Here is a 14,721-nt window from a genome sequence, read left to right as displayed (position 1 = left end):
TTTACAGCCATCTGCAAACATAGAAGAAACATAGAAGACCATAGGCCAGGAGTGTCGGCCTTGAGGTCTGAGAAATAGATGCCAGATAGAAGAGATACAAAAAGTGAGCCCTGTGGGCATACCGCTGGTAACTTTTTTGCTTTCAGAAGTGGCAGCTGCAACTATAATCACATAGGTTCTTCTAGACAGTCAGTTTGCTAATAATTGTTTATTTTATTTTGTTATCCGTTGTATAGCATAAGAATTTATTATTCAAATTTGCTAGTCTGTCAGAAATGCCTGTATGGAAAATAGTGTGAAAGATCTTGGCATGGTCCATGCATGCTTGTATTTACTACATATCTGCAGTCAACTGCTTTGTTGACTTTTTCAGAGAAATTCATAAGGTTAAAGAGGCAAAACAGTCATTTAACAGAGCTGAATTGCTAAGAGTCCATGGTTAAGAGATTTTAACATTCAGATTAATGAGGTTTAACATGATGCATTCTATAGTTTTGTATATGAGCTTAGTGAGCCGAATGGGTGTTAACATGGGTCCATGGTTGGGTGACCCTTGAGTAATGGCATTATAGAAGCTGTTTTCCAAATTTTGAGAATGTAACTATTGGAAAGGCTTAGATTAAAGAGGTTAGGTTGGGTGTTCAGGTAAGCCATATTTGGTACTGATAATCTGGCAACCAGGTATGACATCAGGTTCCATGGAAAAGGTAACTTTTGACAGGGTGGAGAGGACTTGTTTTATAGTGAACAAAGAGGATGCCTGAGACTGAAATCTGTGGAATAGCTCTATGGATGGAGTAAAATCTGCACTAAATGTATCAGTTAGGATATTAGCTATTTCCTTTTGGGCTATAATGGTCAGTATTATATTGTGGACTAGCTCTGAATATTGTTGGCTATTTTTAACTTTCTGATGTAGTTATTTTTGGTTTTAGTAGCTATTTTAAGTTTGTATTTAGGTTTAAACTTCCTCGCAGTTCCCTGCTCTTCACTAGTTTGATTGTGTGTAATTAAGGTAATTTGAGTGAGACCTCTTATAAGCATTAAGTAATTTATTTCTGTTTTTATGAGTAGTCCACCATAGGGGGTTGTTTTTAAAATGTTCATTATAGTTGGTGCAGATGACTGCCCTATCAGTACAACTATTGAAGTTGTAGTAACTTTGGAAATGGGATCCATCAGAGGAGGATTATGGAGGAAGTTATTTAGGACATCAAATAACTGAAGAAGGTTTGCGTTTGAGAAACCTGAAACAGAGGTATGTGAAGGAGGAAGTGCCACCAGTTTTAAAAGAGGAGGTCTCTGATTTATGTTCTGATTTAACAAAGGAAGATGATGCATACGGAGGTGTGCAAGAAATGGGCATTTTGCGAGGATAAGGTCCAAGTGTTGTGGACCCTTTAGGATAGTTAATTATTTATGCAAAGAAGTTAGTATTTATAATGTTAAGGAAGCATTCGCCATTTTCACTTACATTTATATTTTCTTTCTACATCCACAGCTAGTGAGATTGGCTTTATTGGCGTGAATAAAATAAGTAAGCTTTGTTGGTAAACTTCACATCCCCTCCAAACTCAGTTAACTCCACTGAATATGCAGAAATGTACATTACCACACTACACCAGCATGTAAACAGCTGCATATATGCAGAGTAGTTGCATAAGTGCAGGGAAAACCCCAGAAAGGAACCCACATGGTGGAATCATAATGTCAGCAAGCTTTATAATAAAAGGACAATAATTTTGACCAAAAGTTAGAAGAGTAATTCCCAGATTGTTAGACTCTTTGTCACTAAAATAAACAGACAACTCAGGAGCTTAAAATCCACCAAAGCCAAGGTTGAGGCTAAAATAGCTACCCAAGACAGCCGCAAGGCATTTTTAGTTATGTTCTTAATCTCAAAAGTACAGTGCAGTAATGCACTGAGCTGATTGTGAAAGAAGTTACCTACACAGAGGCTGAAGATATAGCAAACTTACTGCTTGATAAATTTATCTCCAACTTTAATTCTCTCTCCCCTCTATCTGTCTCTCAAGATGTACCTGAAACTGGCTCCCCTTCACTTGTCTCATAAAACTAAGTTTTAAACTGCTATCAGAAGCTAAAAATGCTGCATGAGTGGGTCCTGACACTATTTCTGAAAGCATCTTAAATAGCATGAAACATGATTTAGCTACTCCCCTAACAGCATTGTTCAGTCTCAGCTTCCATACAGGTTTTCTAGCAAGTGAATGGAAAACAGCTACAATCATTCCCTTGCATAAGGGAGGACCTTCCACAGACCCAGGAAATTACAGACGCATAGGTCTGACGAGCCTCGTATGCATAGCCATGGAAAGAGTTATCTTAGAATTAAAATAAATAATAAATAAATAAATCAGGACATGGAGAATCTCCAGACCTGGACCCATCTCAGTTTGGATTTGTCAAGGGCAGGTTAACCTGGTAGATTTTTTTTTGTAAAGGTCACCAAAGCAATGGATGAAGGCAAAATGGTACACACCTCATACCAAAACCTGGTCAAGGATTTTCACACAGTATGCCACTCAGGCATAGTAGAAAAGTGAAAATAAACCCCATGTCACCCGCTGGCTTGCCATCTGGCTCACAGATAGGACTCTGATAAAAATAGGAGAAGTCACCGCCACAAAGAGACCAGTCACCAGTAGAGTCCCCCAGGGTTCTGTGCTGGGACTGCTCCTGTTTGGCAAATACATTTCTGAGTAAAAAGCCAGTACCAAGAAACTCTTGCTAAGTTTGCAGATGAGTACTGGATAGGAGCAGTCCTCAAATCCCCACATGACTTGGACATCCTGCAGGAAGGTTTGTCCCAAATAAATAATTAGTGCCAAAATTTTGGACTTGAAGCCAAATGCCAAAAAATGCATTATTGTATCCTTTGGGAAGTCATCTAACCCAGAGAACCACCATATTGACAATACACCCGTAAGAGTTGACACAGTTGTCTGTGAGAAAGTAGTCTTATAGTGCACAGCTTATAAACAAAGGTATTAAGCCCAGATCTAGGGATGTCATTGTCCCCCTTTACTCAGCCCTCATTAGGCTAATCATTGAATATAATGTCCCCCTTGAAAAGTATCTATTCAGACACATGCAACAACTGGAACACCCACAGAGATACCTTACTAAAAGTATACAAGGCCTAAATGACATGTCTTACATGGACCGACTCAAAGCCCCTGTCACTATACTTGGTATCCTGTAGGCTGCTAAGAGGTGACCTGTGTATGGCATACAAGACATCCTCCGACCCATTGTTGATGGATTTGATGCACATCAGCAAGTCAAAGGGCGTTAGAAATACTCTGTCTAGGGATCTATAACTGTTCTGCAGCATTACCAGAGAATACCACTGCTGTGGAACAGACTCCGTATCTCTATAAAACAAAGTTTATCCCTGTCCATTTTCAAGCACATCTTAAATCTATGGAAGGAATATTTACCCGAGGACTGCCCTCGTACTACTAATGGATAGAGACAGCTCCTGAATGCTTTATCCCATGTATGGTTTCCCCTCAAATTATCTGTGGTATAATCCCAATTATCTTATTAGGGTAGTATATAATTATCAACCATGGGGATGGGTAAGACCAATCTATAACCAAATGGGATAACTTATTTTGAGCACAAAAAGGGAAAGCGGCTAGGCTTAAATTGGCCCCCAAAGACAGCTAGCCTAGTACTTAACTATAAACCTATGTACCCATAAAGACTTAAAAAGCAAAAAAGTCTCTGGCATTCGGAAACCAAGTAGCTGAAACACTATATGTTCTAAGGTAGATGAAACACTGAAACACTGTATGTTTTTATGTGGTCATTTCCATATATCCCATGGGCCTTCATTGCAGGAGGTTTAACTTATTACACAGTGAAAACTCTAGCTTGTTTTTTTTTTCTTATAGTTTTACATCTTAAAGAAATGCTAGTTTGTGAAGTTGGAATCGCCCAAATTTCAGATAGGTTGTGTGTGCTTCCAGTGATGCATTGGCTTCCTGCCCGGGATGGGTTCTCTACTTTAAACCTGCTGAGTGCTGGGATAGGGTATGGGACATCCAAAGTCCTCACTTAGGAACAAGGAGGTAATAGTGAATAAGTGAATGGAAGAATGAATGGATCATACAATTAAAGGGTCTTTTCTGATGTGTTAGATTCTGAACTGTTTCCTTTTTTTTTTCTGGTTTCATTCACAAAGCTGTTTTGAGTTGTAGACTTAAAAAGTGAAGGGCTGTCCCTTAAAATATGTACTGTCTTTTACGTGTTGTTGCTAGGTTTTCTTGTATATTAAAGCTATATCATATGCAAGAAAAAGCAATAATCCTCCATTTGAAGAGAATAAGGTTAACCCTTTTTAATAAAAATTGCGAGGAAAGTCTTAAAAGTAAAATCCATTAGGAAAAATAGTGATAAGAGGTCTCAGATTAATTATTTTTTTTATTAAATGTGATTGTTTACTTTTGCAGATTCGTGAGTGATAAAGAATGCCATCTTCATGGAATTCTTTTTCAGTACTTGCACTGTAGTGCAGCTTAAGAGATACAGGTGGTGATGGATGGATGTTGCATTCCTGAAGTGCTATCCTTCAGACAAAATATTGGCTTCAGCTCCAGACACCCAGCAATTAGTGTCTCCACCCATTCATAGGAAGTTACTAGGCTAAAGGCCCTAGGGCCCTTACAAGCCTAGCTAAGTTCTACCCTTATTTCCATGATCAGCACTTATTGCCCCTGTGCAACAGGGACACAGGTGGAACCCCAGGGGTGAATTTACGGTTACCCATCCAGTCATCCAGGTTGTGTTTGAAGAGGGCCAATGAAGTGTTCTGTTTGACATGAAGTAAGAGTCTGTTCCAAAGGTGTGGTAACCTTTGGTAGACAAATCTGTCCCTCCAGCAGGTTCTATTAATGTCACATACCAGGTTAAGATCTTTAGCGTGAGTAACCCGTTTACCATTTGACTTGCGGATATGCAGCATTTCCAAAAAAGCAGGGTCAGATATTCCTTTATATGCAAGGCAGAGATTGCTTCTGAGCAGTCTGTATGAAACAGAATAAAGTGACAGAGATTTCAGATTGAAAACCTTGGATTTTCCTTGTGAGAAACCTTTGTGGCCTCTCCAATTGCTGCAGATGCTTGGAAGGATCCATACCAAAAGGGGAGTTGTACTGGAATATTGGCCTGATGAGGGAAGATTACAGAGAGGTTACAACTTCTTTTTTCCTGGAGAGAATGCTTTTACTTATGAGATGAGTAATACAGAATGCCCTTCTTACCACTGTGGAGGCATGGTGATCAAAGGTATGGTTGCTGTCAACCTGTGTGCCCAGGTCTCTCACCACTAAGTGCATACTCACGGTGTTGCTAACAATGTGGTAGTTAGCAGGAACATCGCTCTTAGCAAAAGGGATGATGATACATTTTTTGCTTTGAATTTAAGGCCATGACTTTGGCACCAGTCATTTGTTTGTGTAAGACCCTTTTGTAGGATGTTGACATCTTTTGGAGAGTCTATGACTGCTCCCAGTTTGCAGTCTTTAGCAAACTTTGTCAGACACAAACCTTTAGTTTTTGCTTGTACTTTGAAGAAATAGATTACAAACAGTAGAGGTCCCGGGACTGATCCCTGTAGTACACCATTACTTACAGGTCTGGTGTTGGAGGCGAATTCCTCTATTTTAACTATGTGTTCTATCAGTGAGCCAGTTAGCGACCCATCTAACAAGATAAGGGTTGATACATAACTGGGTGAGTTTGTCAATGATGCGCGAGTGAGGGATAGTGTCAAAAGCCTTGGCTAAGTCTAAGTAGGCTGTATGCGCAGATTTCCCCTCATCCAGGGCCTTGGTGACTGTCTTGAAGAAGTCCACCAGGTTTAACAGTTGTGATCTCCCATTGACAAATCCAAACTGAGTGGGGTCAAGTGTTAGATTACCTATATCTTTGTTGATAAGGTCCATGATGATTCACTCCATTGCCTTGCAGATAAGGCTTGTCAGGCTAATAGCGCTATAGTTACCAGGGTCAGTGGAAGCACTACCTTTGTGCAAGGGAATAACTGTGACCATTTTCCATTCAGCTGGGGCAAAGCCAGTGCTTAGACTATGATTGAAAAGAATACTCAATGGTGTTGGTAATTCTTGTTGGAGCCCAGGTAGGACACAGCCTGGGATGTTACCAGGTCCCATAGATGCTGGGTGTTTGGCCTTAGAGAGGGCGTTTATGACCTGCTGTTTAGATGTCTCTGGATAAGAGCAGAATGGATAACCACAGGGAGCTATTACGGGTTCAAAATAAGTCCTCTAGGGTCTAGAGTATCTCTCTTTTTGGAAATTTCCAGAAAAAGGATCTGCAAGAGGAGACACACAGACTCCTGTGTGGAATCTTTGACATCAGACATTGACTTGGATGAATGAGGGAGCTCTCTTCATTCCCCTCCAAATGATGATACCTTTGGAGACATCCTTGAATTGCTGAAATAGAGAATTTCTTGGCCAACTACAGTGTCACCCCCCCCCCCCCCCATGAAGAGGTGCTGTTTGAGGCTTTATCATTCTCCACCCACTACCTCCTGGATGGTCTTTCCTGTGAACAAGCTTATAGATGAGGCATTCAGGAGGGCATGGCAGGAGCCAGATTCTTCAGAAGCTGTACCAAGGAAACATAATAAAATTCTTTATCCCCTCTAATGTTAGGCAGCACTGGACCAAGGGGCCTTTGGTGGAATCTATGATCATAGCAGTGGCCACCATGTAATAGCTGATAGATGATGCAGTCACTGTCCCTCTGCCTAGCCAGGGAGTCTAGAGCAATGGACAGGATGGGGAAGTGTGCATACTCTTTGGGTACCTTTACCTTGAATGCATTGAACTATGCTATACTTATGAACCACTTCCAAAGAGATTTAGTGGAGCATGCTTTAGACTGCGTGTGAAAACTGCTAATGCCCGAGTCAAGAAAACAGAGACTACAGAGGTGAACCTGCTAAATATTCCTAGCCTCTTCTTGCAGCTGCCACATAATGCAGCAGATGGAGCAGCTAGGGGTACTGACATATTACCATGAGATGTCATGTGTGGTGCTGCCTTTGTGATTTTGCAGACAACTTTACTGAATTCTTTAGTAATGCCCCTAATAATGGTTCCACTTTATTTGAGTTTACAGTGATAGAGAAGTTATTGTGGAAGGTAAGATTCTATCTGCTGTAGTTGTCAAATCTGAGACCCCTCAGAGATCTTATAACAGAAATCAGAATGGATCCAAATCCCTATAGTTCCAGAAATCTTTCCAGCAACCCTTTGTCTCCGTCTCAGATAAGGGTGGCCATATAAGAGGTAGCCTTTTTAAAGGACACCATCCCAGAGGTCATAAAGGTCCACAAAACCAGTGGTTTTGGTACCCTTTTTAAGGCAAATACTCCTAACATTCCTAAAGGTTTGCTTTTTACCCAGTCCCACCCTGTCAATTTCAGCTGCTCTCAGATATTCCGTCTCACCAACTAAAAGCTGCCATAAGAGAAATTCTTATTCTGTTAGGAAAAAATAACCATTCATGAGGCCCTACCAGGCCAGGGAGAGTCTGGAATCTATTTAAGATTCTTTTTATTTCCAAAGAAAAACAAGATCCTCTGGTCAATCCTGAATCTCTGTGGCCTTAAATGTATTCACCAAGAAGACCCCATTAAGAATGGTAATGGTATGAGTGATATTGCCCTGTCTGAAGGCAGATAATTGGATGTACGCAGTGGAACGTTCAGGGTGACTACCTCTATATCAAGAATGCCAAGTCATCCAGGCAGTTTCTATGCTTCTGGCTAGGAGCCAATCAATTTCAATTAAGAGCATCTAGGTGTTCACCAAGTACATGGCAGTAGTTGCTGTCCACCTAAGACTCCATGTGTTTCCATACTTGCATGATTGGCTCCATTATGCTATGAACAGAGTCTCTTGTCAAAGCCAGAGATCACTTGCAACAGTTCTGCCTATCCATAGGTATTTCTGTGAATTGTGAAAAGTCAGCCCTTCAGTCAACTCAATCCATACTGTTTATTAGCTGCCATTTGGAAACAACAAACTGCACTGCCAGTCTTCCCCTGAGAGAATTCAGTCCCTCAGAGTGATAATCCAATATCATCTAAATTATTCCTCTCATACGGCTTCCCTGCTGCTATAAGTGCTAGGATTGATGCCCTCTGTAATAGTGCCGGATATTCTCACACATTTTTTTGCATGAGCATACTGCAATGGCTGCTCAATGGTCCCAAATATCAGATTATTCCTCAGTCCTTATATACATCACTCAGTGTGCAAATCTCATTTAAAACTGGTGAGTAATTTCTCCAACACTTACTTTGAGGAGACCCTTTGTTCTCCCTCCACCCTCAGCAATATTCACCATGGATGCTGCCTATCTGGGATGGATAGGTGAGTATTTCAAGGGGTGTATGGTCCAAGGAACTTGGAATCAGATGGAAGCTAATCTTCACATCAATATTCTGGAGATAAAGGCAATCCTCCTTATGTTGCAGGAATTCCACGACCTTCTTTCCCCTGGGAGTGATTTCTATTCAGACAGAGATAATGTGGTGTTGGAACAAGCAAGGAGAAACCAAATCATATTCCCTTTGCAGAGAGGCATTGAGTATATGGCAGTGTTTGATTGCTTTACATCACTTCTTGATAGCAATGCATACTCTGGGGAGAGCCATTCCAACTGGTGGAAAGGTTGAGCAAGTCGGTCCTGAGTGGTGTCTCAATTCAGGAGTAACTCACTAAATCTTATGCTACCCATCCTTGCTGCAATCTGTTTGTGTTCCCATCAAACATCAAATGCAGTAGCTGTTTTGCTCCCTCCAAATAGATAGTCCCCAGGTTGTCCTGATCCCTCCAGCGGGATAGCCCCCAAGATATGCTTTAGTCAGACAGTGGTCCTCTGAACTTTTGTACACTTATCCTTCTCTTCCTGTATTTTTAAGGTTTTTTTTTTTTTTTTTTTACAGAAAACTCCTGGATGCAAAGCCACTGTGATCCTCTTTGCTCTGCTTTGGTCCAAAGAGAGCTAGTATCCCTTGCTCAGACCTCACCTAAAGATGTGCCCAAGGCTTCTAAATCCTCACCCAGATGTTCTTTCTCATCTATCCTGGCAGCCTCACCCACATTTACAGAACCTAAAATTAATAATGTGGTTTCTCCAGTTCCTTTATTGGCTAAAGACCCTTCATTATCAGAATGTAGTTCACTTTCCCTCTGCTTCTCAAAAAGAATCCACTTGTGAGGTGTACAAAAGCAAATGAAAACACTTTTGTATATGGACAGTGAATTTTAGGTATATACCCTTTTTCTTATTCCATTCCAATGGTCTATATCATAAAAACAAAATACCAAAACCATGAATGCTAAAACATCAAGACCATAAGAACAAAATGTTATGAGCACGAGCATTTAAAACATTGCACCGCCCATTAACAAAATGTATAACATCGAATCCAAAGGCTGTAGAATACACAGACATGTAATTCACAGGTATAACCCTTAGCTGACGGGACACTTTTGCATGTACCTTTTTGGCTAGGCTTATATAGGCACTTGGGCCAATAGCCTAGTACCTACCTATGAACTTGTTACCACATGAATCCACTAATGAAGATAATGTATTACAAACATTTCTGCCTCTTTTTGGCTTCTTGTCAGTTGGTATATGTTTCCTTAGCAATCAGTAACGTCTCTCCTAATGTCAACATATTCTAGCAATCACAGCACCAAACCACACATTTCAAGAATAATGAAATACTGAAAGTAGTACCACTTAAACAAACCAATATAGCACTGCTGTGATTACTGAAATATGTTGACATTAGGAAATGTTTAACAACTGACAAGAAGCCAAAAAGGAACAGAAATGTTAGTAATACATTATTGCCCTTGGTGGATTCATGTGATGATGTGCAAGAGCATTGCAAATTGATTTAGTTCGGCTGCTGTGTATTCTGCAGCCTTTGGATTCAGTGTTGTACATTTCATTAGTGTGTGATGCGATGCTTTAAATGTTCATTCTTGTAACATTTTGGTCTTATGGTCTTTGTTTTAACATTCGTGGTTTTGGTATTTCCTTTTTGTGAAATAGACCCCATTACAGTGGTCCTATAGTTCCTATTTAATTTATTTGATGATGATTCTAGGTACTGTACAGTTAAGGTTCGACTATCATCCATTTCCAGTTTTCATAATGGTTTTCACAGACATACTTTTACTTCTCATAATTTATGTAATGACTTTTTGAAAGGAACCTTTCCTCTACCCAATCCAGTTAAGGACCCAGTCCCATCTTGGGACTCAAATTTTGTCCTAGAAATTTTGACATGTCCCCTTTGAACCAACTTTTATACTGCTAAAATGCCTTTCCTTTAAAACTTTATTCTTGGTAGCCATTACGTCTGCAAGAAGAATTTCAGATTTGCAAGCTTTATCTTCTAGCCCCATATGTACTAGGTTTTTCATAAACACAGAATTTCCGTTCTAGTTACTCCTTCCTTTATTATCACAATGCTTCAGAGTCCAGTGTAAATGGCCCGTTCATTTCCTAATCACTCTGACAAAGGAGATAGCATCCTAAACACCTTAGATGTACATAGGCAGCTCAGATTTTACCTCCACAGGACAGAAGCAATCAGAAAAGATAAGCAGCTGTTCATTTTCTTTTTAACGAGTAAGCTAGGCCAAAAAGTTTCTAAGACAACCCTATCCAGATGGCTTTTTGACAGTATACTCTTTGCATATATACTTAATGGAACAAATTATCCCCAACTAAGCCTAGTGTTCACTCTACATGGTGTGTTTCAGTTTTCACAGCGTTTTTTTCAGGAATTCTGTGGTATTTGAAATTTGTGTGCAGCACCATGGTCTACATTGCATCCTTTTCTCAAGCATTACACAATAGATATAATTTCCAGATTTAGAGCATTCTTTGGAGCTGCAGTTCTCAAAGATGTCTTTTCATGATGCCATCCAGGAGTTTGGGTAGCTTGGAATGAATATGATACAGCATTATGGTTAGCAAATTACTTCTGTTTCTTTTTGAATTATTTCCTTTCCTGCACCTAATGAGTTACACTAGACTGTATCATCCTTTAATCCTTTTGTGGTGCATGATGAGAGTAGTTTATTATAAATAGTATATGTATTAATGTTTATCTGTGACATTTAGCCATTTATGAAGATTAATCATCAAGAAATGTGACAAAGCATTATTCTTTATTCTTCAAGATATCGTCATCTATATAGTTGGTAAACAATTTAATTTTCATTCAGGACTTCTTTAAGGGACATACATACACAGAAAGCCATTTTATATGCTACCAATGAACTTTTTGATGTTGTTAACTATATGGCTGTTCTGTGTAACATTTTTGCTTTTCTTCTGTAAACAAATATTATGCATGCAGAAATTTTTCATATGCACTTGGTGTCTGATAGTGTCATAAATCCCTTACATCTGTGGTTGAACTTTGACTTATCACACATCACTGACTGAACATCTCTAAAAGTATCATCCTGCATGAACATTTTTATCTATTTTTAAATCACACATTGCTGCACAGTAATTTTTAAGCTGGAATTGTGTTGCAATTTGCAGTTTGCTGACAGTTATTGAGTCTGTAACAGGACAAATGGGTTGTATAATTAAGCCAGTGACATTGTATGCATTTTGTTTTCTTTACTGAAAAATAGTTTAAAGAATTTCTATAATTTCCTGTAGGGACCTTGGTACTACATTGTCACATTTAAAGGTATTATGGATGTCACGTTGTGGACTGATTGATTTGGATGGGATACCTTCATTCTGTTCTTTAAAAGTAAGTGATTATACTTGTTTTGTTCATTTTTTGTTAGTTTATGAATATTATATACTGTGTGTCTTGAAGCAGTTGTTAAGCAGCACTCTGTTGCTGATTATACTACTGTTAACATTTTGCCTGCTGCTTGCATATGGTGCCCATCCTGATTTTCACAAGAGAATCTCTAAAGTTCTGTGTCCCATGTTTCTTATCTACAGGTGAAAAATTGCACAATTTTTCATGACACTTCATGAGTCCTCAGTTTGATTACATTGCTTTGTTGTAGTTCTAGCGCCATTATGCAGCTACACAATTTTCATGTGCTGTGATGCTACTTGAAGTGGAGAGTGTGATGTTCAACAAATACACTGTCTTACTGGCATTTGGCTAGTACTGCTCTGTTACACTTCTCTGGCAGTCTACTAAAGCTCAGAGTTCCTCCCATTGCCTGTCTGTGGTGTGATGGATCAACCACCTGACAATATAGGGACTGCCTTAGAGACCCACATGCAGCACCCTTTCAGTTTTCTTGTGCCTTACTAAGAGCAGTATCTTTTGAAAGACTACTACTTATTCTGGATATCCTCAGCTGCTGAGCTCAGATAAGAAACCTCCTCCCTTTTATTTATATATATATATATATATATATATATATATATGTGTGTGTGTATATACTTTGCTTGCACAGTAGAAGACTTGTACTGTTTATTTTTAACTAATAGTTTGTTTCTGGGAGGTTTTAACTCTTTATTTTGTTTTTGGCCATTTGTGAATGTTTTACTGTGTTTATGTAGTAAGGTTGTTTTAGTGCAGTTTCTCTCATTACCTTGAGCTTCCAGAGCTGTGGGTTAATCACTTCTGTTGCTTAAAAACATCATTTGGAAGTTTTGACAAAAAAAACTGCTGATATTGCAGTCTTTTTCTTTCGGGTGATGATTATTTGAGGTGATGGAGCAAGGTCACAGCATTTTAAATATTTTTTTCATTTAGGTCATGATTTTGTTTGTTAACATTTTTGACAAGATTTTTTTTTCATAAGTTTATGCTCTATTTCTATTCTAATACTGTTTTATGCTGTTTCTATTCATTTGGAGATTAAACTAGCTTTCTTTTTCTTTTCTTTTCTTTTTTTTAAACAAAAGTTGGGGGACTTTAGTGCATGGATCTTGAGCCTTGATCCTTTGGGTTTGGGCTGGTTAAGATGTTTACCTTACAGATGCAGGGTACAGAGTTTGATTCTCACTTTTGAGTAAAATTGGCTAGGTTTAAAATGACCTACAAGTGCAGTTAGCCTAGTAGTAAACTATGAACCTATAATCTGTTCATTAGGGTACAGGTGAGTTAGAGGCAGTGACATTCTCATTCAACACTTCAAATAAAGCACAAGGGCGTGTGTGTGCATGCGTGTGTGTGTGTGTGTGTGTGTGTGTGTGTGTGTGTGTGTGTGTGTGTGTGTGCGCGCGCGTATATATATATATATATATATATATATATATAGATATAGATATATGTATGTATATGTATAGATGGGGTCTACTTCTGTTCAATGAAAACACATTTCTTTGAAGAGCAGAAGTACAAACCCATTTCAGTGAAAGTGCACTTTCACGAAAATCAGTTAATTGAATCATGGTACAGTGGGAATAAGGAAATATATCCATTTGATGTTGTTCATCTTCTTTCCATTCATCACCAATGGGGTTCGGTTCTGAGCCCTCGGAACAGAGTCGGGCTAGTACCAAGCTCACGCCAGCCAAAAACTCTTGAGCTAAGCTTCTACCCACAATGCCCTTCTCCCTGTTACCTCAGATCTTGTTTGCCGCGTAGCCGTAAAACCGTGTTTCAGCTGAGCTGTCAGCTAAGTGGAAATTTTTTTATATTTTGTGAGAATATTGGTCTATTTTCATATCTTTAGTGATTCATACTCATTGATCTTCATTTTTACAGTTAGATTTACACCTATTTCTCTTTCCTTCTACCCGTTTGGTAATCTTTTAAGTACCACTGGTGGTACGACCCTCTCTCTTTATCCTTGTGGTATTTCCGAAATACCATAGCTGGTATTTCGTCTCGTCTTTCCTTTTCTATCTAGTTGTGTGTTTTGGCCTTTAGCTAGATGCTGTGTGTGTTTCTTTAGGTTTAGACATAGAGTAAGTAGAATTTAAGATTGTATTTGAAGACTTTGATTGCTGTGCTTAACTTGTCATGATATCTGATAAGAAGGGTACTTCGGGTTTCAAGCACTGTGCTTCATGTAATGGTAAACTTCCAAACAATGACTGTCATGATGACTGTGTTTATTGCTTGGGGTTGCCTCATCTTTTGGTGCAGCCTCCCTGTGTGATTTGCCAAAGCTTTAGCCAGTGCACTTTGAACGAGTGCAAGAATAAGTTGATTCTAAAGGGCTTACGTAAATCGCCCTTTTCAGAGGCCCTTTCTGTGACTGAGGTCTCAACCCCTTCTAAGAAGGATAAGAAAGGGCCCCATTTGGTCCCCTCTTCACCCTCTGGTGACCAGGGCACGTCTGTCAAACCTAAGGTACAAAAACTTTCTTCGGAGCATAAATCTGCCTTGCCGGTACCAACCTCATCTGCTCCAGGCACTGACTGTTACTATATCAGCACCAGCTTCAGTACTGATACTGTCTCTGGCAACGACCATAAACTTCTCCTCGCTTGTTATGATTTTGGCACCAGGTGCCACTTTGGCACAGTGCACACCTTCGATGCCTATCTCTGCAACGATAATTCATCCTCCCGTTTCGGCTCAGAGTGCCAATTCGGCACCAAGTTCTCTTATGGCTCCGACTACAATAGATCTGACTCCACTGCTCCCGGTCTCCAAACTTGAGACTTCGGTCCCAATAGACCCCC

The 14,721-nt window shown here is 39.5% G+C and overlaps 1 protein-coding gene across 2 annotated transcripts in view; it reads left to right on the top strand.

Annotated features, from left to right (window-relative positions):
- LRRC56 (leucine rich repeat containing 56) overlaps positions 1-14,721 on the top strand; it is a 1,529,270-nt gene that overhangs the window by 410,767 nt on the left and 1,103,782 nt on the right. For both annotated transcript variants that reach the window (XM_044059653.1, XM_044059654.1), the window contains one exon: positions 11,770-11,866. In XM_044059653.1, the coding sequence (XP_043915588.1) occupies positions 11,770-11,866 (97 nt within the window). The remainder of the gene's footprint in view (positions 1-11,769; positions 11,867-14,721) is intronic.

This window comes from Protopterus annectens, chromosome 17.part0 (assembly GCF_019279795.1).
Source record: "Protopterus annectens isolate FY-2018-M chromosome 17.part0, PAN1.0, whole genome shotgun sequence".
In the NCBI taxonomy this organism is placed as follows: Eukaryota; Metazoa; Chordata; order Ceratodontiformes; family Protopteridae; genus Protopterus; species Protopterus annectens.
Note: the sequence above shows the minus strand (reverse complement) of the source record. Positions and strands in the feature narration are given on the sequence as shown.